This window comes from Eptatretus burgeri, chromosome 11 (genome assembly GCF_056783735.1).
Source record: "Eptatretus burgeri isolate ZD-2024b chromosome 11, Ebu_testis_v1, whole genome shotgun sequence".
Lineage (NCBI taxonomy): Eukaryota > Metazoa > Chordata > Myxini > Myxiniformes > Myxinidae > Eptatretus > Eptatretus burgeri.
In genome coordinates, this window is record NC_140971.1 from 37,062,798 (window position 1) to 37,086,739 (window position 23,942).

Below are 23,942 nucleotides of genomic sequence, written 5' to 3' on the forward strand. Positions count from 1 at the left end.
GATAAATTATTGATGTATGTGTAATGTGAATTCTTTCCAACACTAAAATATAAAAGGTCAATGTGTGTTTCTTCATTTTTATAGTTGTTTGAAATTTTTAATATTTGAACTTTGTTTGTATCCGTTAATCCATATACATTAATAGAAAGATTATTCTTTTTCTCAAATTTAGGAATATCTGTTAATGGCATTGGGAATTTAAAATCTTTAATGTCCAAGGTATTCTCATATTTCATATATTGTTTTACTCTTTCTGAATTACATTTTGGTGGATGTAAGTGAGCAAGAACAGACCAGAGAAAACATTTATTATCATTGTTCTTAATATTAACAACTGCCTTCTTTAGTTTTATTTCTTTTGGTAATTCAATATAAGAAGAAGCTTTAAGAGGGTTTGATTTTAGAATGTGTATATCTAAAAAGATGATTTTTTTAACATTGAATCCACTTCCTACAACTGTATTATCAACATCCTCCTCTTGTCTTGATAGTTCTTCATAAACCCCACTATTCAAAAAATCTTGAAATGATGTTATAAAATGAAGATCTGTTCTCATATAAGGAGTTTGTTCTTCATCTTGTCTTTTCATATTCATTTTCACTCCCATATAAAACTTTAAAGTTTTCATTTCTTTTAATGTCTTTTTAATAAATTTTTCAACATCGGGTTTCACTATTTCAATTGATTCAGCTATTGATGATGGACCGGGTTCTCCAAATTGAAAAATCCTTATTTTTATATGCCCTTTAAATGCCTCATCAGTGTTTTTAATATAATAGTCTCCCTTTACTTTAAACTCATTTTTCTTGTGTTTTTGTGATTGAAGATGTTGATTATAACTACTCTTCAAAACATCCTTTGAACAGATATCACAATGTTTTCTTTCCAACTCAAGAGGAGATATTTGATGAAATAGATTAAATGTGTGTTTGTTGGTTCGGAGGTGTTTTCTATAATGTTTATATTCGTGATTACAAACATCGCAGTACGTTGTATTCACCATATTTATATAATAAAACTTTGCTTAAACTAAAATTTTCTTGATGAAAATTTCGTTTAATTTATAGGTGAATCTGTGCTTAAAAACATTTATCCTCCAACTTTTTCACTTAATAAATACAATGTTTCAAGACACAAAAGACAAGTTTCAATCAATCTCTTCATCTGTTAAAGATACTGAGAAATATGTCAAGGATGTAAAATTGAACAAAGATAAATATAACAACTATTGGATAAAAACTATTATGGTAAATAATATGAGTTCTTCAATTTCCTTCAGTGGAAGGGCTTTTGGTATACCTGGTAGAACATCAATTAAAGTATCTCTAACAAAAGTTTCTCCTCTCCTTCTAGTAATATATTCAAAACTAGAAAAAGCAATGAAACAAGAAAAAGTATCAAAGAACAAAAACCTTATGGATGAAGCTTTAGAAAGAAAAGATAAGACCATCTGTAATATGCAAGGAGAAATTTGTATTTTTTTCAACAACCCTAAAGATGTAAATCTTGATGAAATAAAGGATGTTAATATATCAGGTGAAATGACATTTCGTTCAATAGTAGTTAACGATAATTTTAAAATTACCTTTAATATAAAAAATGTTGTCGTTGAATCTGATAATGAAAAAAAGTATATCGATATCGATGGTAATATACAACTGAAAGTATAGATGAATTTCAGTTTAAGTAAAGTTTTACTTTATAAATATGCTAGACTTTCCTGATTCTCCATATGACAAATTTGAGAATTGTCCTGCGTGTGAAAGACGGGGATTAAACACAGAGTCAAAAGCCTATAAACAATGTATATTCTGTGATTATCTTCTAATTAATGATAATAAAAAATATAAAAAGGAAAATAATTCTTTTAGATTTACACCAAAAATGAATTACTTTACAAGATTGATTAGAGAAATGAATGTAAAGTATGAGGATGATAACACACCTTTCCTTACAAGGGAAGAAACTGAACGTATAAGAGAAATGTTCAAAGGATTGTTGTTGTATATTATTCATGGATGTAATTTTCAGGGAAATATCAACACAAGATATTGTATAAATAAAATAATGGATTATCTTGAAATTAAACCTGAACTTAGGATAAAATATAGAGTTTCTAAAAAAGCCAATAATAAATTAAATAACCTGTTTTTCAAATATATAAATGAATGATTTTTTACCTATTTGGGAAAATAAGATAAAATTTAACAACCATAAAAATCTCCCAAATTCATTAAGATGTCTCATAGTTGGTTCAAGTGGATGTGGAAAAACCTGCTTACTTTTAAAAATGCTCCTCACTCCCAACTTTTTAGATTATGATAATTTAATAATTTTCACAAAGTCGAGTTTTCAACCAGAGTATCAACTACTCTCACAAGGTTTTAATGCTGGTCTTCAAAAAGAAGATATAATAGGTTTATTTAAACGTCAAAAAAACCTAAATGATTATAACATTGAAGATATAATTCAACTATTTTGTGATACACAGAGATGTAAAAAGAAATCAAATCTTATAACTTGTATTCTTAGTGATAATACGGATGATATACCGTCTCCCAAGATTTGGATAAATCAAAAAAGAACCTCGTTATCTTTGATGATTGTGTTAATGAGAGAAACCAAACGGTAATGGACAGCTACTACACAAGAGGGAGACATTCTTCTTGTAATTGTATTTATCTTAGTCAATCGTACTTTCAACTTCCTCGTCGTTCCATCAGAAACAATGCTAATACTTTTATTTTATTCAAGTTAAATTCAATAGATATCAATAATTTTTGGAGAGATAATTGTTCTACATTATGTAGTAAAAAGAAATTTGAGGATTATATGAAGCACACGACTGAAAAATATAAATATATTGTTGTGAAACAAGATGAGATATTAAGGGATATATTTTTTGTTTTATAAACAATTACATATATAAATGACAACTATTATTATAAATCTTGTGGGTAAATCTGCTTCTGGAAAAAACTTTCATAAATCAAGGTTCTTGTGTAGTACAAATGAGAATATTGTAAATTTACTTAAAAACACCCCGTGATACGCATTGTATCAACAACAACTAGAGCAATAAGACCTGGAGAAGTAAAAGGTGAAGATTATCACTATATTTCAGTGGAGGAACATATGCGATTGAGGAATGAAGGACAAATATTTGAGGAGGTTTCTCTTGGTACAACAAAATATTCACATTGTAAGAGTGAGTTAAAGAAACTAAAATCTGGTGGTGTTGGGATATTAGAAACTAATCCAGAAGGAACGAGACAAATTATTAAATATCTGAGCGGAGTGAAGATTTTATCATTCGGTTTTGATGTTGATGAAGAAACTCAACACAAACGTATGAAAAGCAGAGATGCAAGGATTAGTGAAGAAGAAATTACAACTCGCATTAATGTTAATAAAGAATTTGATGAAATATTTAAAGAAAAGGATTTATTTGAACACATCTACTTGAATGATGAAGAAAAGGAAAATTTCCCTGTTGATCTTTACAATTCATTAAATGATATTTTACAATAAATAAATGGATACAAAAGAAAGAGCAAGAAGATTTAAGGAACATCAAGAGTTGGTTTCAAAAGTTGTAAAACAACAGGAAGACATAAAGAAGAAACGCAGACAGAAACTAACGGGCGAAGAAGCATTTGAAAAAAAACAAGAGAAATTTTTTAAACCACTTTTATAAACTTCCCAAGAAAAAATGAAAGATGTTTCCACAGTTCCCACAGTAGAATATACTCCTAGAAAGCTTCAAATGTTAAAAGATTTCAGTCAAATGACGGAGGAAGAATTAGAGCATTTAGGAGAATTAGAATATGATGATGAAGGTTTATTTCAACAACTGAAAGAGATTAATCAACCCCCTGATTATATTGTGAATGCTGTTCAAAACAATGAATATTCAGCGGATTCAAAAACCAAAGCAGGACTCATTCCAACAGAACAACCAGCAATATTTCATCTTGTTCAAGAAAAGGTATTGATATTTAATGATGAATTAAGGTTCTTAAGTTCTGCTCAACGGCCTGTTAAACTAACTCCGAGATTAATGTTTCTTCTCACAAAAGATGGAAGACAAGGTTCAACTGTGAGGGATGAATCAAAGTATATTGATAAACCATTGGATATGGAAAATAATGATGATAGAGTATATATTGATTTGCTGAACACTCTAAATTATAAGGTTATTCTTTCTGGTAAAAGTAGGAAGAATGAGAAGGAGAAACACATTATTCAGGCTTTAAGTATCCTTGGTTCAGGTATTAGTTTTCTTCCAAATGACCCATCGCAATTAGTTAATAGACTGTTATTGTTGTTCGGCAGTAAGAAGGCTGGAAATAACAATTGTTTTAATGAAGCATCAGCCATTTTAGACCAGTTGATGAACATGAAAATAATTAATAAATCTCAATATAAAGACATTTTATCTCATATTAAATAAGATGAGAAGCACAATCCTGAGTTTTAATTTCACAACAAGCGACCACACATCTTCATTCCCATACCCACTACAACTTGACACAACAAAAGAATATGAGGCATCTTTATTGTCCATGGAGACTTATAATACCTTATTTAATATAACCGAGAAAAATGACAAGTTTAGTTATAATCCGGGAAGTGGATACAAAACGATAACAGTCTCACCCGGAGCATACGAGATTTCTCAAATATCTTCCGAAATTGCTCGTCTTATGAAAGAACAGGGTGATGAACCAAAAATATTGTTATAAACATTCAAAAACATACTTCAAAATCAACGATTAAAGTTAAAAATAACTACAAGGTTGATTTCACAATTGATAATTCATTTAGAGAGTTATTAGGTTTCTCCTCAAAAAAGATTGAAACTAATGGGACGTTTTACAGTGATAATGTCATTCAAATATCCTCAGGAATAAATTCGGTGTTAATTCACTGTGATTTGATTGATGGTGCTTATAATGATGGATTAAAAACAAATACAATATTTTCATTCAGCGCATACTCAACCCCAATTGGTTATAAATTCAATATGGAGCCTAAAAATTTGGTTTATCTACCTGTGTCAGGAAAAACCATACACAGAGTAAATTTTAGGATAACCGACCAAGATAATCGTGTGATTTCTTTTAATGGAGAAGTTATATCCATCAGAATTCACCTACGTGAAGTTTTTCAATAAATAAATACGATGGTTATTGTGAGGAAGCACGAGTTGGGAAAATATAAAATAATTACAGGGGATGGGATGTTCCTTTCCCCGTACTACAAGGGTGAAGGTATGTATCTTGGTAGAGGATACTATAAACCTAAGAGACAAAGGGGTGTTGGACATCAATTTAGAGGAGATGGGATAATTGATACTCTCATGGGTATTGGTTCAACTATTCTTAAACATAAAGACCTAATTGGTTCAACTGCTTCTGCTGTGGGAAATGTAGCAGGTGCTGTAAAGAGTATAAAAGATGCTCAGAAAGAATCTCATAAATTACAAGCAATAAAAGAAATTAAGAAAGGTAAAACTCAGTTGTTCCCCCAAGAACGACAGAAAATAATTCAAATACTTGGATCAGGGTTTCAAAAGTTTTAACATCTTTTTTCCTAAATAAATACAAGTATGGAAGCAATTGATAGTATCTATGATTTGGATGATACTATTGTTATCTCAAACTCCACTAAAAAGAAGATTACTTCAAGGTAAATGCAATAACTGGAACAGACTGGAATACAAATGGTACAAAAAGTTTTGAAATAAATAATCAACAAACCTATTTGAATCTCTCCGAAAGTTTCTTGTTGTGTAAATTTAAATTCACTAAGGCTGGGAATAACACAAATGCTACACTTGTAAATGATTTCTTCTGGAAAATGTTTGATAGTGTGCGATTGTATATTGGAACACAAGAAGTTGAAGCGGTTGATTATGTCTCTGCTGTATCTGAAATGATGAAATTTACACTCTATACATTCAGTGATAGAATGGGAAAGGGGTCTGTCGAAGGTTTTATTCCTGATATGTCAACGGGAACAAACACAGACCCTGGATATATTCAAAGGAAAGGAATGTATAATGATGATACAAAAGCAGAAAATAGTTTTACTGTGGCAGTTCCTCTTAAAGGTATATTTGGATTTTGTGATTATGATAAAGTTCTGTATGGTCTTAAAATTAGATTTCAACTACAAAGGAATGATAATGAAAATAGATTGCTTTTTGGTGTTGGTAATGCTTTTGGTGATCAGAATAAATTTGTAATTGAGGAGATGAGTTGGTATATCAGTGAATATACTCCTAATCTTAAAACAGAAGAGATGTTGAATCGAAGACTTAACTCAAAGAAACCACTCAGTGTATCATACCTCAAAAGAAGATGTCAACACGTTAAACTCAATCAAACTACTTACACGTGGAATTTGGGTGTTCTGGAAGGAAAGCCACGATATCTGTGGATGATTTTTAAAAAGCCAGATGGTGATACTGCGACTGATAAGAATAATGCATTGAGTGATAATGCTAAGGTGAAACAACTTCGCGTTTCTCTAGATGGAACATTTTATCCACGAGATAGATTGGAAATTAATTGGGAAAAAAATGATTTTGCTGAAGCATACAAGTCTTACCAAAAGGTGTGTGAAAGTAATGGAAATAAAGAACCTATTTTGGATATGACAGCATTTAAAAGTTTGTATACAATCTATACGTTTGACCTGAGCGCTCAAAAAGAAACTATAAAGTCTAATCGAGTGGATACTTCCCTATACATTGAAAGAGGAGAGAGTGAAGAAGTTGATACATATTGTTTGCTTTTGGAAGAAACAGAATTGCAGATTAATACAGATAATGGTGTGATGATTAGTCTCACATAATTTTTTGTTAAATAAATGAGTGGTAAAGTACCAACTGGGGTATATGTTAATCAAATCAATCTTCATAAACTATCATCTTGTGTTCAAAATCAAAAGCCTTGTACGATTAACGTTAATACAATTCAGAGAAAAGGAGCAGTAAGAATTGATGTTTTGCTCACAAGAGAACAGGTTAAAATCTTGAATGACACTGGCTCACTTAAAATTAAAATGACAAAACCAATGTTGAAAAAATATTCAATAAGAGAGACGAGTGGAGGATTTCTCCCATTTCTAATTCCTTTATTTGCTGGTTTAAGTGCGGTTGGAGCATTGACGGGTGGTATTTCAACAGCGGTCAAAACTGCCAACGAAAGGAAGGCTCAACTCCAGGCTCAAAAAGAATTGGAAAGACATAACAAAGAGTTGGAGAAACAAATTAGTGGAAGTGGTGTAATTGTAGATTTTGCTGAAAAACTTGAAGGTCTGCCTGATAAAGCGAGATTGTTAGTTGGAGATATGCTTTCTTCTATAGCACAAGCAGGTGTAAAATTAACGAAAAGAGGTAATGGATTATATCTTTCTAATAAATAAATGAGCATTGATGAGTGGTTGAAAGAATTTGGAAAGAATACAACATCAAATTTACAACTTGTCAAATATTGTAAGAAATTAAAAATTCATAATGTGGTTATTTGTATGAGAGATGAATTAACAAATGTGTCGAAACATACAAAGAATATTATTATGAACTTAGAAGATAATGATGGGAACGGTTCTCATTGGGTTTGTATTTTTAATAGTCAAGACAAATATTATTTTGATAGTTTTGGTCTTCCACCACCTGTTGAAGTCATAAAATTCTTACAGAATGGTGTTTATCAAACATTTCAAGTCCAAGAATTAAATTCCAAGTGTTGTGGTCAATTATGTCTATATGTGTTATTTCAACTCAACAAAAATAAAAAATTTTATGATATTATTTTTAATCTAATATAAATGACTTATGTTGGTAAAGATGGTTCTATCTTTGGTGTATCTCAAGAACTGGATATTGATTTATCAAATTATTACACAAAGGCACAGGCTGAACGACATAAATATAATATAAACAAAAATATTAACATGAAAAATGCTTATAAATTAAAAAATTATCCAAGCCCGACTGACGCGAATGACTTGGTGAGATTAAGCGATTTATCACAATATATATACTTAAATAAAACGGCTGTGTATTCTAAAGATACAGAAGTGTTGATATTATCTCCAGGTCATACAGAATTCACAGTTCGAATTAAAATAAATTTTTATAAAGAAGGGCGTATCGTTTGTATGAGAATAGAACAATGGGGGTATGATATGAATGATTTAGGGTATAATTGGTCATTTAAAATTAACCTCGAAGACCTGGAACAATTAAATCAGTCTCGTAAGGAAGAATATTATTCCACTTGGTATCGAGAATGAGTTTTGTGGAGCCACGATTAGTAAACAACAAATAAAAGAATTTAATAAGGGTAAATATAATAATGGTTTTGCCCTTGTTTATCTCATGAAAACAGAAAAAACAGGATTATATATAATAAGTAAGGAAATACAAAATGATTTAACTATGGGAAGATGGGGAGGTGTTTCGTGCCATAATATTATTCTAACATATATTTCTAATACATAAATGACAGCAAGAAGGCTTCAAGAAAATTATCATTTCTGTGTCCAAGCATACCTTCAAGAAAAGGGTATTCGGTATTTTAATAAATATGTTCTACAACATAAGAATGAGGTATTTTCAATAAAAGATTGGCATTATGCTGATGTTGATAAACCAACAACTTTAGATTTAATTAGAATGTTAAATAATGAAAAAATTATAAGGTTAAGAAAAGGTAAGGCTCTTTTAGAAATTCAAAAGAAATTTTATTGGTTTCCTGTTGTAAAAAAATTATTTTGGATACAGGAATAACAAGAAATCCTGATGAATATATGTATAATATTCTATGGGGTGTAAACGATTCAAGTATAGTAATGGATGAGGAAGGAGTTGAAGAAGAGAGGGAAGAGGAGGAAAAGGAGAAGGAGGAGAGAGAGAAGGAGGAAAGAGAGAATAGAGAGAAGGAGGAGAGGGAGAAGAGAGAGAAGGAGGAGAGGGAGAAGAGAGAGAAGGAGGAAAAGGAGAAGAGAGAGAAGGAGGAAAGAGAGAATAGAGAGAGGGAGGAAAGAGAGAAGAGAGAGAGGGAGGAAAGAGAGAGAATGAATAAATATCAAAATATGGAAACCAGTGAGATTCAAAAAAGAATAGAGGTATTAAAGAAAATAACTCAACCCACCAGGAAGGAATACAAAGAATTAACAAGTCTATTTGCAATACTTTCAACAAAACTATTAGCATCGTCAAGCTATTCATTTTAATTCAAGTTTTTTCTTAAATAAATGGAGGAGAGAGTGAAGGCATTTCTAAGGATTCTTTATGTTTTAAAAATTAAGATTCAAATGTGCATGTTGGAAACTAAAAAGGTTTTTGCACTCTGCAGGAATTTTTCTCATAAATAAATGAGTTATTGTCTCAAATGTAAAAAGAAAACTAATACTAAAAATATTTCATATATTAAAAGTAAAAATAACAGGGTTATACAAAAAGGTATATGTTCGGTGTGTGGTTCAAAAAAATCAATTTATCTCCAAACACAAACTCGGAGGAGATATACAAAAGTTTTTATCAGGAAGTAAATTTACAACTACTGGAATACCAGGGGAATTACATCTTCCAGGGTATTCTTTCTGTGGTCCAGGCACAAACTTAGATAAAAGATTAGATGAGGCAGACAATCCTAAATCCTGGAGTAAACCAATCAATAGAGTTGATGAAGTGTGCATGAGACACGATATTGATTATGGGAATACCACAACGTTGGAAGAAAAGCATGAAGCCGATAGAGAAATGTTGTATAATTTGTCTCTGATACAAAATCCAACCTTGAGAGAAAAAGTTGATAGGTTCATCGTGAAGAAGATGATTAGTGCTAAATTGAAACTTGGACTTGGAAATTCAAAAAACTTATAGGCTCTAATGATGCCATTAAGACTGAAGAGCAATTAGCTGATGAATTACATAAACCAATATTCACAAAGTTTCAGAGAAGGAAAGTTTATTCCAAGGAAGTTGATTATATCTGGTCTGCTGATTTGATTGAACTCAATAATGATAAGGGGTACAAGTATGCTTTAACCGTTATTGATTTGAGGAGTAGATATGCGTGGGTTGTCCCTTTAAAAAACAAAACAGGTAATACTCTTATGTTAGCTTTTCAACAGATATTTAATAAAAGTAAGAGAAAACCTAAGAAATTGTGGACTGATGAGGGTAGAGAGTTTTATAACAAGACATTTATGAATTTTCTAAAAAATAACAGTATTACATTATACAGTACCTTTAATGAAGGGAAGGCAGTTGTTGTTGAACATTTTAATCGTACCTTAAAAGAGAGACTATATAAAACATTCACACAACTCGGTTCACAACAATGGTTATCTTTTATTCAGGATATTGTGGATAAGTATAATGACACGATTCACACGTCAACGAATATGAAGCCATCAGAAACATTTACAAAATTAAAATATGAAAAAGAGATTAATGTCAGAAAACCTAAGTTCAAAGTTGGTGATATCGTAAGAATATATAGGTGGAAATCTCATTTTGAAAAGGGTTTTACTGAACGATGGACGAAAGAACTTTTTAAAATTGTTGATGTAATAGATACAGTTCCTTGGACTTATAAAATATATGATTTGGAAGTGGAAGAGATTTTAGGTTCATTTTATTCACAGGAATTACAAAAGACAAAACTAAGCAGATAATACACCTTTGTGGACACTAGAGGGACAAGTCCGAGGTGTATTACAGTATATAATGTGTGTCAAGGGGGACGTTCTTAGATCTGTGAACCCTAAACACAGAATCCTCAACTGAATAGTCAAGGTTTAACTTTTGTTTGTGTGTGTGTGTGTGTGTGTGTGTGTGTGTAATGGGAGCAATAGGTTGGCGCTTCACTCCCTCCTACTATACACCGTTGTGGACACTCGAGGGCCAAGTCCGAGGTGTATAACAGTATATAATGTGTGTCAAGGGGGACGTTCTTAGATCTGTGAACCCCAAACACAGAATCCTCAACTGAATAGTCAAGGCTTAACTTTTGTTTGTTGATGTGTATGTGTGTGTGTGTCCCAACCCTCACATTCAAAATCTCAACCCCAACCCTCACATTCAAAATCTCAACCCCAACTCAATCCTCACCCAACACAATGTCTTTTTCAAAATGAGATTTCCACCTATATATATATTTTTACGTTTTTTTTTTCTTCTTCCAATTCTGTCTTTTAAGGCTTTCAGGTTTGATGACGTAGAAAGGGGGAGTAAGCCTGCACTTTCTTCCCAGAACGAACAATGTATATTTTTTGTTTTTTTCTCTTCTTCCAATTCTGTCTTTTAAGGCTTTCAGGTTTGATGACGTAAAAAGGGGGAGTAAGCCTGCACTTTCTTCCCAGAACTTTCTTGATCTTGCTCCCATCAAGCACCATCCAACAAAGAACTACATCGATAGGTTTAGATCCCAAAGAGTGATAGCAACTCCAAAAGTCTCCAAAATATAAATAAATAAAATAATAATAATAATAAATAAATAAATAAATAAATAAAAGCCCCCAAAAAAGTTTCAAGTGTCCAACATAAACCCAACTTTCCAAGTCTTCAAGGTATAACCACATTCCCGTTGAGTTTCCAAGATATGTATCACATTGTGAGTTATCAATCCAGAACCCACATTTCAAGTATTCAAAGTAAAACCAACTTACAAAGTCTCTTAAGGATAACTCATTTACTGATTTTTTCAAAATTTGTGAGTCTCCAAGGTAGGACCCATATTTAGAACCATCTTGGCAGAACCCTTTTCCTGAGTCTCCAAGGTAGTTATTTAAACCATCAAGGCAGAACTCATTTACTGATTTTTTCAAAATTTGTGAGTCTCCAAGGTAGGCCCCATATTTAGAACCATCTTGGCAGAACCCTTTTCCTGAGTCTCCAAGGTAGTTATTTAAACCATCAAGGCAGAACTCATTTCTTGATTTTTTCAAAATTTGTGAGTCTCCAAGGTAAAACTTGTATTCTGGCTCATCAAGGTATAACTTGTTCAGTGGGTATTGTCTTGATAACTCACAATGAGTACTATTGCTGTAAAACTCTTTTTCAGGATTTTGCTGGTCTCCAAGGTATAACTCTTTGGTTGGGTCATCAAGGACGAACTCGTTCTGTGGGTCTTGGTCGCTCATAAGGTCTTCAACCAAGCCAACAATTTCGCCCCAAGTTGTAGCAAAAGCAGTATTTTCATTTCGTATTTCAGACACAATTTCCTGTGAGAGAAAATAATAATGTATTAATTAAGTTATTTAATTATTAAATGAGTATGCTTCAATCAAAGTTTGAAAATAGGAAAATAAAAAATCTTACCTCAATAGATAAGAGGTTTGAATCCAGTTCATCAACTTGAAGGTTTAGTTCCATACAAGACAGAGAGTTCCAAGGAACACCAAAGTCATCCCACTCAAGGTCTTGGTCGCTCATAAGGTCTTCAACCAAGCCAACAATTTCCCCCAAGTTGTAGCAAAAGCAGTATTTTCATTTCGTATTTCAGACACAATTTCCTGTGAGAGAAAATAATAATGTATTAATTAAGTTATTTAATTATTAAATGAGTATGCTTCAATCAAAGTTTGAAAATAGGAAAATAAAAAATCTTACCTCAATAGATAAGAGGTTTGAATCCAGTTCATCAACTTGAAGGTTTAGTTCCATAGAAGACAGACAGTTCGAGACAAGCACACAGAACACCATTGCCAGCAAAAACAAATGTTTAAAATGGAGCCTGGGTTTGAAGCTTTTATAGAGAAAGACTGGTGGGTGTGGTTTCCTTTGGAAATTCCCTGGGCAAGCCTAGGCAAGCCTTCATTGGGAAATTTTTCAAAACCATAACATCCTGTAATTTTCTAGTGATTTCTTTGTGAGTCAGAGATGAACTGGAAATGATGTAAGAGTGGGCGGGGCTTAGCAAAAGTAGGCGGAGCTTAGGAAAAGTGGGCGTGGCTTAGAAAAAATACCTTATGAAAAGTGGGCGGAGCTTAGCAAAAGTGGGCGGGGCTTAGGAAAAGTGGGCGTGGCTTAGAAAAAATACCTCATGAAAAGTGGGCGGAGCTTAGCAAAAGTGGGCGGGGCTTACGAAAAGTGGGCGTGGCTTAGAAAAAATACCTTATGAAAAGTGGGCGGAGCTTAGCAAAAGTGGGCGGGGCTTAGGAAAAGTGGGCGTGGCTTAGAAAAAATACCTTATGAAAAGTGGGCGGAGCTTAGCAAAAGTGGGCGGGGCTTAGGAAAAGTGGGCGTGGCTTAGAAAAATACCTTATGAAAAGTGGGCGGAGCTTAGCAAAAGTGGGCGGGGCTTAGGAAAAGTGGGCGTGGCTTAGAAAAATACCTTATGAAAAGTGGGCGGAGCTTAGCAAAAGTGGGCGGGGCTTAGCAAAAGTGGGCGGGGCTTAAAGAAAAGTGGGCGGGGCTTATTGAATACCTTGTGGAAAGTGGGCGCGGCTTAACAAAAGTGGGCGGGGCTTAAAGAAAAGTGGGCGGGCTTAACAAAAAATAACCTGTGGCTCAGGAGGTGGTCAAACAAGAGCATTAAGAGAAGTTTATCATTTCGTAATGGCACAAATGGGGTATCTTAAAAAATATAAAGATTCAAATGTTTTGTTTGTCAATATTTTAGATGGGGATTATTGTGCAAAGAAAATTAAACTATTGAAGGAATTTGAGAATGAACAAATCTTTATAGGTTCAATGAGTGAGCTGTTCAACCCCCAGGTGTTCAATTCAATGAGGTTCAACCTCCAAGTTAAAAGGGGAGACAAATAAATATACCTTGGGATAAAAAGGGGATTTATTTTTAGGGAAAAAAATATGAATCGCTGAAAATCCCCCATTCATTTACATGGGGAAAAGTGAGCCAGAATCAGTATTCTTACCCTACTCACCATGTATTAAAAACACCTAACGGCCACATAACCACCATGTATTAAAAACACCTCATGACCACGTAATCGCCATGTATTAAAACCACCTCAAGGCCATGTAACCACCATGTATTAAAAACACCTAACGGCCACATAACCACCATGTATTAAAAACACCTCATGACCACGTAATCGCCATGTATTAAAACCACCTCAAGGCCATGTAACCACCATGTATTAAAAACACCTCATGACCACGTAATCGCCATGTATTAAAACCACCTCAAGGCCATGTAACCACCATGTATTAAAAACACCTCACGACCACGTAACCACCATGTATTAAAAACACCTAACGGCCATGTAACCACCTCATGACCACGTAATCACCACAGTATTAAAAACACCTCACGGCCACGTAACCACCACAGTATTAAAAACACCTCACGGCCACGTAATCACCACAGTATTAAAAACACCTCACGGCCACGTAACCACCACAGTATTAAAAACACCTCACGGCCACGTAACCACCACAGTATTAAAAACACCTCACGGCCACATAATCACCACAGTATTAAAAACACCTCACGGCCACGTAACCACCACAGTATTAAAAACACCTCACGGCCACGTAACCACCACAGTATTAAAAACACCTCACGGCCACGTAACCGCCATGTATTAAAAACACCTCACGGCCACGTAACCACCACAGTATTAAAAAAACCTCACGGCCATGTAACCGCCATGTATTAAAAACACCTCACGGCCACGTAATCACCACAGTATTAAAAACACCTCACGGCCACGTAACCACCACAGTATTAAAAACACCTCACGGCCACGTAACCACCATGTATTAAAAAACATCTCACGGCCACGTAACCACCATGTATTAAAAAACATCTCACGGCCATGTAACCACCACAGTATTAAAAACACCTCACGGCCACGTAACCGCCATGTATTAAAAACACCTCACGGCCACGTAACCACCATGTATTAAAAAACATCTCACGGCCATGTAACCACCACAGTATTAAAAACACCTCACGGCCACGTAACCGCCATGTATTAAAAAACATCTCACGGCCATGTAACCACCACAGTATTAAAAACACCTCACGGCCACGTAACCGCCATGTATTAAAAACACCTCACGACCATGTAACCACCATGTATTAAAAACACCTCACGACCATGTAACCACCATGTATTAAAAACACCTCACGACCATGTAACCACCATGTATTAAAAACACCTCACGGCCACGTAACCATCATGTATTAAAAACACCTCATGACCACGTAACCACCATGTATTAAAAACACCTCACGACCATGTAACCACCATGTATTAAAAACACCTCATGACCACGTAACCACCATGTATTAAAAACACCTCACGACCACGTAACTACCATGTATTAAAAACACCTCATGACCACGTAACCACCATGTATTAAAAACACCTCATGACCACGTAACCACCATGTATTAAAAACACCTCATGACCACGTAACCACCATGTATTAAAAACACCTCACGACCATGTAACCACCATGTATTAAAAACACCTCATGACCACGTAACCACCATGTATTAAAAACACCTCATGACCACGTAACCACCATGTATTAAAAACACCTCACGACCACGTAACCACCATGTATTAAAAACACCTCATGACCACGTAACCACCATGTATTAAAAACACCTCATGACCACGTAACCACCATGTATTAAAAACACCTCACGACCATGTAACCACCATGTATTGAAATGAGAGCGAGAGATGAACCTTCAGAGTTTAGGCTTTATTCCATTTGATTGGAGCCGCTTCTAGGGGCACACCGGGGAATACAGGTTCAGCTAGGAGTACATAAGCAGTAACGTATACATGTGCAGTTAATCATTGCAGACAATCCGCGTAAGCACGGAGTTCGATATAATCTCCATTCTCACCAGTCAATGAGCACCTTCAGTTAACGAGCATCAAGTGAACAGCCGATGTAAATGGCAATGCCCCGGGGACAACCACTCGTGCCGCAGAGACCTCCCCTTATACGCGAGACGCACAACATGTGATCCCGCGTCATGTCCCTCAATTCACGTCAATTCACCACATTCTCCCCACCTTTAAAATGTAACTAGGGGCCCAACTTACACACCATGATTGCTTTAGCACTATAGGAGTATACATTTCAAGCAACGCGGACTAATAGATCTACAGAAGCATACATGCCAAGCAGTGATTATTTTGAGTTGTAGGAGCATGGAAATGAGCATCGATATATGATATAATGGGCATATAGGAGCATGAGCAGCGAGAATGCCGATAATCCCCTTTACAGATTGAGTCGTCGAGGGGCCTTATTCGTCGACCTCTCCGGGAGTAAACGGCAGTTTCACTTGAGGGAGACTCCCGATCCTCTTGGTGAGCCTCGACTTGTGCCGGGGATGACTCCTCGATCGCTCTCGGGTGGAACGCGGCAGCCCCGTCACCTGGCGGAGTTCCTGGGGGGGAAATGTCAGAAGGAGGAGTGCCAGAAGGTGGTGTACCGGCGGGAGGAGTACCTGAGGGAGCCAGATGGCGAACCGACACAGTGGTCTCCCTGCCATCCGGGAGCCTGACATGAGCATACTCTGGATTAGTGTCAATGAGTTCGACCCCCTCCACCAGCGGTTCATACTTGCTTTGTCGTACCGGGCGTTTCATGAACACTGTACCGGGGTGGGTCAGCCAGTTGGGCACCGTTTGACCGTCAACATAACGTCGTTGGTGAGTAAACATACGTTCGTGAGGAGTGGCATTTGTGGACGTGCAGAGCAAAGAGCGTATGGAATTCAGAGCGTCGGGAAGAGTAACCTCCCATCGCTCGGGGCCCAGTCCTCTCGATTTCAGCGCCAGAGTTACAGCTTTCCAAATAACTCCATTATACCTTTCCACCTGCCCGTTTCCCTGTGGGTTGTAACCCGTCGTTCGACTAGTTGCTATGCCGTGCTCTAATAGGAATTGTTTTAGCCCGGCCGACATGAAACACGGCCCTCTGTCTGAATGTATGTACGAAGGTCTCCCAAACATAGCGAAGAGGTCAGAGAGACATTTTACGACAGTGCCCGAGGTCATATCCGAGCACGGAAACGCGAAAGGGAACCTTGAATATTCATCAACAACGGTGAATATGTATCTGTTGTCTGTTTCGGTCGGCAGGGGCCCTTTGAAGTCGATGTTTAGTCTCTCGAAGGGGGAAGTGGCCTTGATCAGTCTGCCAGATGCCGCGCCATAGAATCTGGGTTTTAGTTCAGCACAAACAGGGCATGAAGCATTCATTTGTTTAATATCTTCAACAGAATAGGGAAGATTTTGTCTGCGTACGAAATGTGCCATCCTGGTTACCCCTGGGTGGCACAGAGACACATGGAGGTCTTGCAAAGCCTGACTGATTGTTGCCGAACTGTAGACCCGGGAGAAGGTATCTGCAGCAGGGTTTTCTTTCCCGGGCCGGTAAACAATGTCGTATCTGTAGCAAGCTAGGTCTATCCGCCATCTCATAATTTTTTCATTCTTAATTTTCCCGTTATTTTTCCCATCAAACATGAATGCCACGGATCGTTGGTCCGTAACGAGCGTGAAGTGGTTTCCCAGTAAATAATGTCTCCATTTCCGCAGCGCTTCAACGATGGCGTACGCTTCCTTCTCTATTGCTGAGTGTCTCTGCTCGCTTCTAGAGAGAGTTCTCGAGAAGAACGCGACCGGCCGCCCAGACTGATTAAGTGTAGCAGCTATGGCGTGATTTGAAGCGTCGGTCTCCACCACGAAGGGCACCGAGCTGTCGATCGATAAAACCACGGACTTACTGATATCATCCTTGAGATTGTGGAAAGCTCTTACAACAGCGGCATCTGGTGGAAAGTTTTTGCAATGCACTAAGGGATGTATTTTCTCGGAGTATTGCGAAATCCATCTTGCATAGTAAGCGAACATCCCGATCACCCGGCGCATTGTTTGCAAGTCCTGAGGTGGTGGAAGCTCACGGAGCGGGCGCAATCGCTCAGGATCAGGCTTAATTGTGCCGTCGGCTATTGTGTAGCCGAGAAGGTCAATTGACCTTGCCGAGAATACGCATTTCTCGTAGTTGAGAGTCAGATTATATTTTCTAGCAATGCTCAAGAATCTGTCCAGATTCCTATCATGTTCCCTCTGATCCCTACCGCACACTGTGACATTATCCACGTAAACAAAAGTGTCTTTGAGGTTTTCATCTGAGATGATGTCGTCCATAACCCATTGGAAGCAAGCTACTCCATTCGTGACACCGAATGGTATCCTTCTGAACTGGTAGAGGCGCCGCCCTGCCTGGAATGCAGTGTAAGGTTTGTCTTCCTCTCGGATGGGAATTTGATGATAGGCGCTTCGCAAGTCGATGGTACTGAATACCTTATAATTGGCCACGCGTTCGACCATCTCATCTATGCGCGGCAGGGGGTAGGCGTCGAGTTGGGTGAAGCGATTGACCGTTTGGGAATAATCGACAACCATTCGTGTCTTATGGTTCTGACTGCTGGTTACTAACACCTGTGCGCGCCATGGCGAATCGCTCGGTTCTATAATTCCCTCCTCCAGTAATCGCTTGGTTTCCGAAGTAATGAAATTCATGTCAGCAGTGGTATATCGCCGCGATTTGATCGCTATCGGTTTGCAGACCGGCGACAAGTTAGCGAACAGCTGGGGGGACGTCACCTCCGCGGTGGTCAACGCATTTAAAATTAGACGAGGCTTGCTTCCTCCAAAGGGTATTTCGACGCTCGTGTGCTGCTTGAGGACATTATGACCCAGAATTACGTCTGCGCACAAATCACGAAGCACCAGTACCTTTACATCCCGATGCGTGTACCCTTTTACGTCCAATTCAACATTGCAGTACCCTCATACGCGGGATTGTAGTGAGGTGGCGGCCATGCATACCGTATTGTCAGTCGGGTGGATTACCCATTTCCTGCCCTTCACTAGCGAGCTGTTGACGAAACTTTCAGAGCTACCGGTATCAATCAGTGCCTCAGCCATATGCCCGTTAATTCGTACGTTGATGATAGCCTTGGATAGATTCCCCGGGGAGGCTGCAGTCAATTTATTTTGCGAGTAGAGAGCCGCAGAAGTGGGTTTATTTCTCCTTAGAGTAGATTTACATACCCTGGCATAATGCCCTTTCTTGTCGCAATTCATGCATGTGGCATCTCTGGCGGGACATTTTTGACGAGGATGCCTTTTGTACCCACAAAAGAAGCATTTACCAACCGGTGCAGTTGCTGAGGAGTTTGACGAGGTCTGGGTATCCGGCTCCTCGGGTGTTTCTCCATCCCCTATGTCTGGCTGTGTCTGTGCCAGTGGGGTTCCTTGGGTTCCCATCGTAGCAGCGTTCATGAGCAGCATCGGTGTCCCAAATGACTCAGATTGCTGCTGAGCCGTATCCATCGCTCGAGCCTGATCGACTACCTTGTCAAGAGTGGGTTGCGCTTTCTCTAGTAAGCGTTGCCGTATGTGAGCTGATCTGAGTCCTTGGATGAATGCCTCCCGTGTGGCTTCCTTTCGGTGTTCCTCGGCGCTTACCGCCCGGAAGCTGCCGTCTTTTCCCAGCTGATTCAGAGCTTGCAGGAACTGATCGATTGTCTCCCCGGCTGCTTGCTTGCGTGTGTTGAGAAGATGTCGTATGTATACCTCGTTCTTGGGCTTCACGTAGAGCGCTTGCAGCACCTCGATCGCTGCTTCGTAAGTGTCGCACCCCGAGAAGAGCCTGTACACGCTGGGCGAGACATGATTCACGAGAGCGGCAAATTTGTCAGCTCCCTCCGCGATGATGGTCAGATAGTGTGAGAAGGAACAGAACCAATGTGACCATTTCATTTCTGCGTCAGTCGCGTTCGGGTCTGCGTCGAACCTCTCTGGTTTGTAGATCTTGTCCATCTTTGGTTGAGAGAGCCGAGAAAATCAAATGGAATAAATTGAAATGAGAGCGAGAGATGAACCTTCAGAGTTTAGGCTTTATTCCATTTGATTGGAGCCGCTTCTACGGGCACACCGGGGAATACAGGTTCAGCTAGGAGTACATAAGCAGTAACGTATACATGTGCAGTTAATCATTGCAGACAATCCGCGTAAGCACGGAGTTCGATATAATTTCCATTCTCACCAGTCAATGAGCACCTTCAGTTAACGAGCATCAAGTGAACAGCCGATGTAAATGGCAATGCCCCGGGGACAATCACTCGTGCCGCAGAGACCTCCCCTTATACGCGAGACGCACAACATGTGATCCCGCGTCATGTCCCTCAATTCACGACAATTCACCACATGTATTAAAAACACCTCACGACCATGTAACCACCATGTATTAAAAACACCTCACGGCCACGTAACCACCATGTATTAAAAACACCTCATGACCACGTAACCACCATGTATTAAAAACACCTCACGGCCATGTAACCACCATGTATTAAAAACACCTCATGGCCATGTAACCACCATGTATTAAAAACACCTCACGGCCACGTAACCACCATGTATTAAAAACACCTCACGGCCACATAACCACCATGTATTAAAAACACCTCACGGCCACGTAACCACCACAGTATTAAAAAACATCTCACGGCCACGTAACCACCATGTATTAAAAACACCTCACGGCCACGTAACCACCATGTATTAAAAACACCTCATGGCCATGTAACCACCATGTATTAAAAACACCTCACGGCCACGTAACCACCATGTATTAAAAACACCTCACGGCCACATAACCACCATGTATTAAAAAACATCTCACGGCCACGTAACCACCACAGTATTAAAAACACCTCACGGCCACGTAACCGCCATGTATTAAAAACACCTCACGACCATGTAACCGCCATGTACTAAAAACACCACACGGCCACGTAACCACCATGTATTAAAAACACCTCATGACCATGTAACCGCCATGTATTAAAAACACCTCACGGCCATGTAACCACCATGTATTAAAAACACCACATGGCCACGTAACCACCACAGTATTAAAAATACCTCATGACCACGTAACCGCCATGTATTAAAAACACCTCACGGCCACGTAACCACCATGTATTAAAAACACCTCATGGCCACGTAACCACCACAGTATTACAAACACCTCATGGCCACATAACCGCCATGTATTACAAACACCTTACGGCCACGTAACCACCATGTATTAAAAACACCTCATGACCACGTAACCACCACAGTATTAAAAATACCTCATGACCACGTAACCGCCATGTATTAAAAACACCTCATGGCGACGTAACCACCACAGTATTAAAAATACCTCATGACCACGTAACCGCCATGTATTAAAAACACCTCACGGCCACGTAACCACCATGTATTAAAAACACCTCATGGCCACTTAACCACCATGTATTAAAAAACATCTCACGGCCACGTAACCACCATGTATTAAAAACACCTCACGGCCACGTAACCACCACAGTATTATAAATACCTCATGACCACGTAACCGCAATGTATTAAAAACACCTCACGGCCACGTAACCACCATGTATTAAAAACACCTCATGGCCACTTAACCACCATGTATTAAAAAACATCTCACGGCCACGTAACCACCACAGTATTAAAAACACCTCACGGCCACGTAACCTCCATGTATTAAAAACACCTCACGACCATGTAACCACCATGTATTAAAAACACCTTACGACCATGTAACCACCATGTATTAAAAACACCTCATGGCCACGTAACCACCATGTATTAAAAAACATCTCACGGCCACGTAACCACCACAGTATTATAAATACCTCATGACCACGTAACCGCAATGTATTAAAAACACCTCACGGCCACGTAACCACCATGTATTAAAAACACCTCACGGCCACGTAACCACCACAGTATTATAAATACCTCATGACCACGTAACCGCAATGTATTAAAAACACCTCACGGCCACGTAACCACCATGTATTAAAAACACCTCATGGCCACTTAACCACCATGTATTAAAAAACATCTCACGGCCACGTAACCACCACAGTATTAAAAACACCTCACGGCCACGTAACCTCCATGTATTAAAAACACCTTACGACCATGTAACCACCATGTATTAAAAACACCTCATGGCCACGTAACCACCATGTATTAAAAAACATCTCACGGCCACGTAACCACCACAGTATTAAAAACACCTCACGGCCACGTAACCGCCATGTATTAAAAACACCTCACGACCATGTAACCACCATGTATTAAAAACACCTCACGACCATGTAACCACCATGTATTAAAAACACCTCACGGCCACGTAACCGCCATGTATTAAAAACACCTCACGACCATGTAACCACCATGTATTAAAAACACCTCACGACCATGTAACCACCATGTATTAAAAACACCTCATGACCACGTAACCACCATGTATTAAAAACACCTCACGACCATGTAACCACCATGTATTAAAAACACCTCACGGCCATGTAACCGCCATGTATTAAAAACACCTCACGACCATGTAACCACCATGTATTAAAAACACCTCACGACCATGTAACCACCATGTATTAAAAACACCTCACGGCCACGTAACCGCCATGTATTAAAAACACCTCACGACCATGTAACCACCATGTATTAAAAACACCTCACGACCATGTAACCACCATGTATTAAAAACACCTCATGACCACGTAACCACCATGTATTAAAAACACCTCACGACCATGTAACCACCATGTATTAAAAACACCTCACAGCCATGTAACCACCATGTATTAAAAACACCTCATGACCACGTAACCACCATGTATTAAAAACACCTCACGACCATGTAACCACCATGTATTAAAAACACCTCACGGCCATGTAACCACCATGTATTAAAAACACCTCACGGCCACGTAACCGCCATGTATTAAAAACACCTAACCACCATGGTATTAAAAACACCTCAATTCAAAACGGTTCCCGCTATACGATTTAAGAAACCACACCACGCATTTCTATCGAGACAGTCTTGTTTTAATTGAGGATAATTCCATGCGTTGCCATGTTGTCATGATTTATAATCAGAATTCAAACATTTTTTTTTTGCAAATTTATTTGTAATATTCATGATATTACATTTTGATAAGCAATTTTAGTTCAGTTCATATGTTTAAAAAAAAAAAACTCCAAAAATATATCCTTAACACATACACATGGGAGAGCTCGGTGCAGCCCAGAAGTTTGGTTCGATTTCACAAAAGTTTGATTGAGTAATTCAGTGACAACATAGGACAGACACTGCACAGATATGTAGATATAGATATCGATTATATATGCAATAATCTTGGTGAGAGGAACAGTCTTTTAGTTGGAATTTGCTCAAAGAATATCAAAAAAGCATTTTTTGACTCAAATAATATTACTTATCAATTTTATTTATTATTTTGATTTTTTTGCTCTCATTTTGGAGAAATTCTTCCAAAGAATATTTCTCTTACAAAAAAAACTGTATGATGATTATGCTTGCTGGTACAGTAAATTATTACACAAATATATCACCCACTGTAAAATTAGATTTGCTTATAAATTGTATGTCAATAGTTTCATTTTCATTGAAGATAACAGACCAAGAAATAGCCTTGAAAACTCTTTAATACAGGTGCTGAGAAACTGTTTTAGGACCATTTGTTGTAATGGTGAACTGGTTCCAATTTTGCAGCATAACTTGGGTGGAGATGTGAGAACTGCACCTACCATGTTGAATGGACTGTCATGGTCAGGCAGCAGTGGCCCAATCAAGGTATGTTTACTGTTAGCAGCATGCTGAGATGAATACCTATAAGGTACATGCTATTAGTTTTGATTATAATACGAGTATTGGGCAACAAATGGATTACATGTCTCGATGATAAATTATTGTTTTCTCCACGATTCATGAGTGCTGTCACTGATGCTTTAAACAAGTTAAATGGTCTCATTATTTGAATATGTGGTAAGGGGTTACACAAGG

The 23,942-nt window shown here is 37.8% G+C and overlaps 1 protein-coding gene across 5 annotated transcripts in view; it reads left to right on the forward strand.

Annotated features, from left to right (window-relative positions):
- The window catches only part of LOC147016882 (zinc transporter ZIP13-like), a 43,555-nt gene that overhangs the window by 16,229 nt on the left and 3,384 nt on the right, over positions 1–23,942 (forward strand). For 3 of the 5 annotated variants that reach the window (XM_085846016.1, XM_085846018.1, XM_085846017.1), the window contains exon 5: positions 23,592–23,732. The exons of 1 other annotated variant lie outside the window; for it this stretch is intronic. In XM_085846016.1, coding sequence (XP_085702142.1) covers positions 23,592–23,732 — 141 coding nt within the window. The remainder of the gene's footprint in view (positions 1–23,591; positions 23,733–23,942) is intronic. One more of the 5 variants, XM_085846019.1, reaches the window with a different exon arrangement.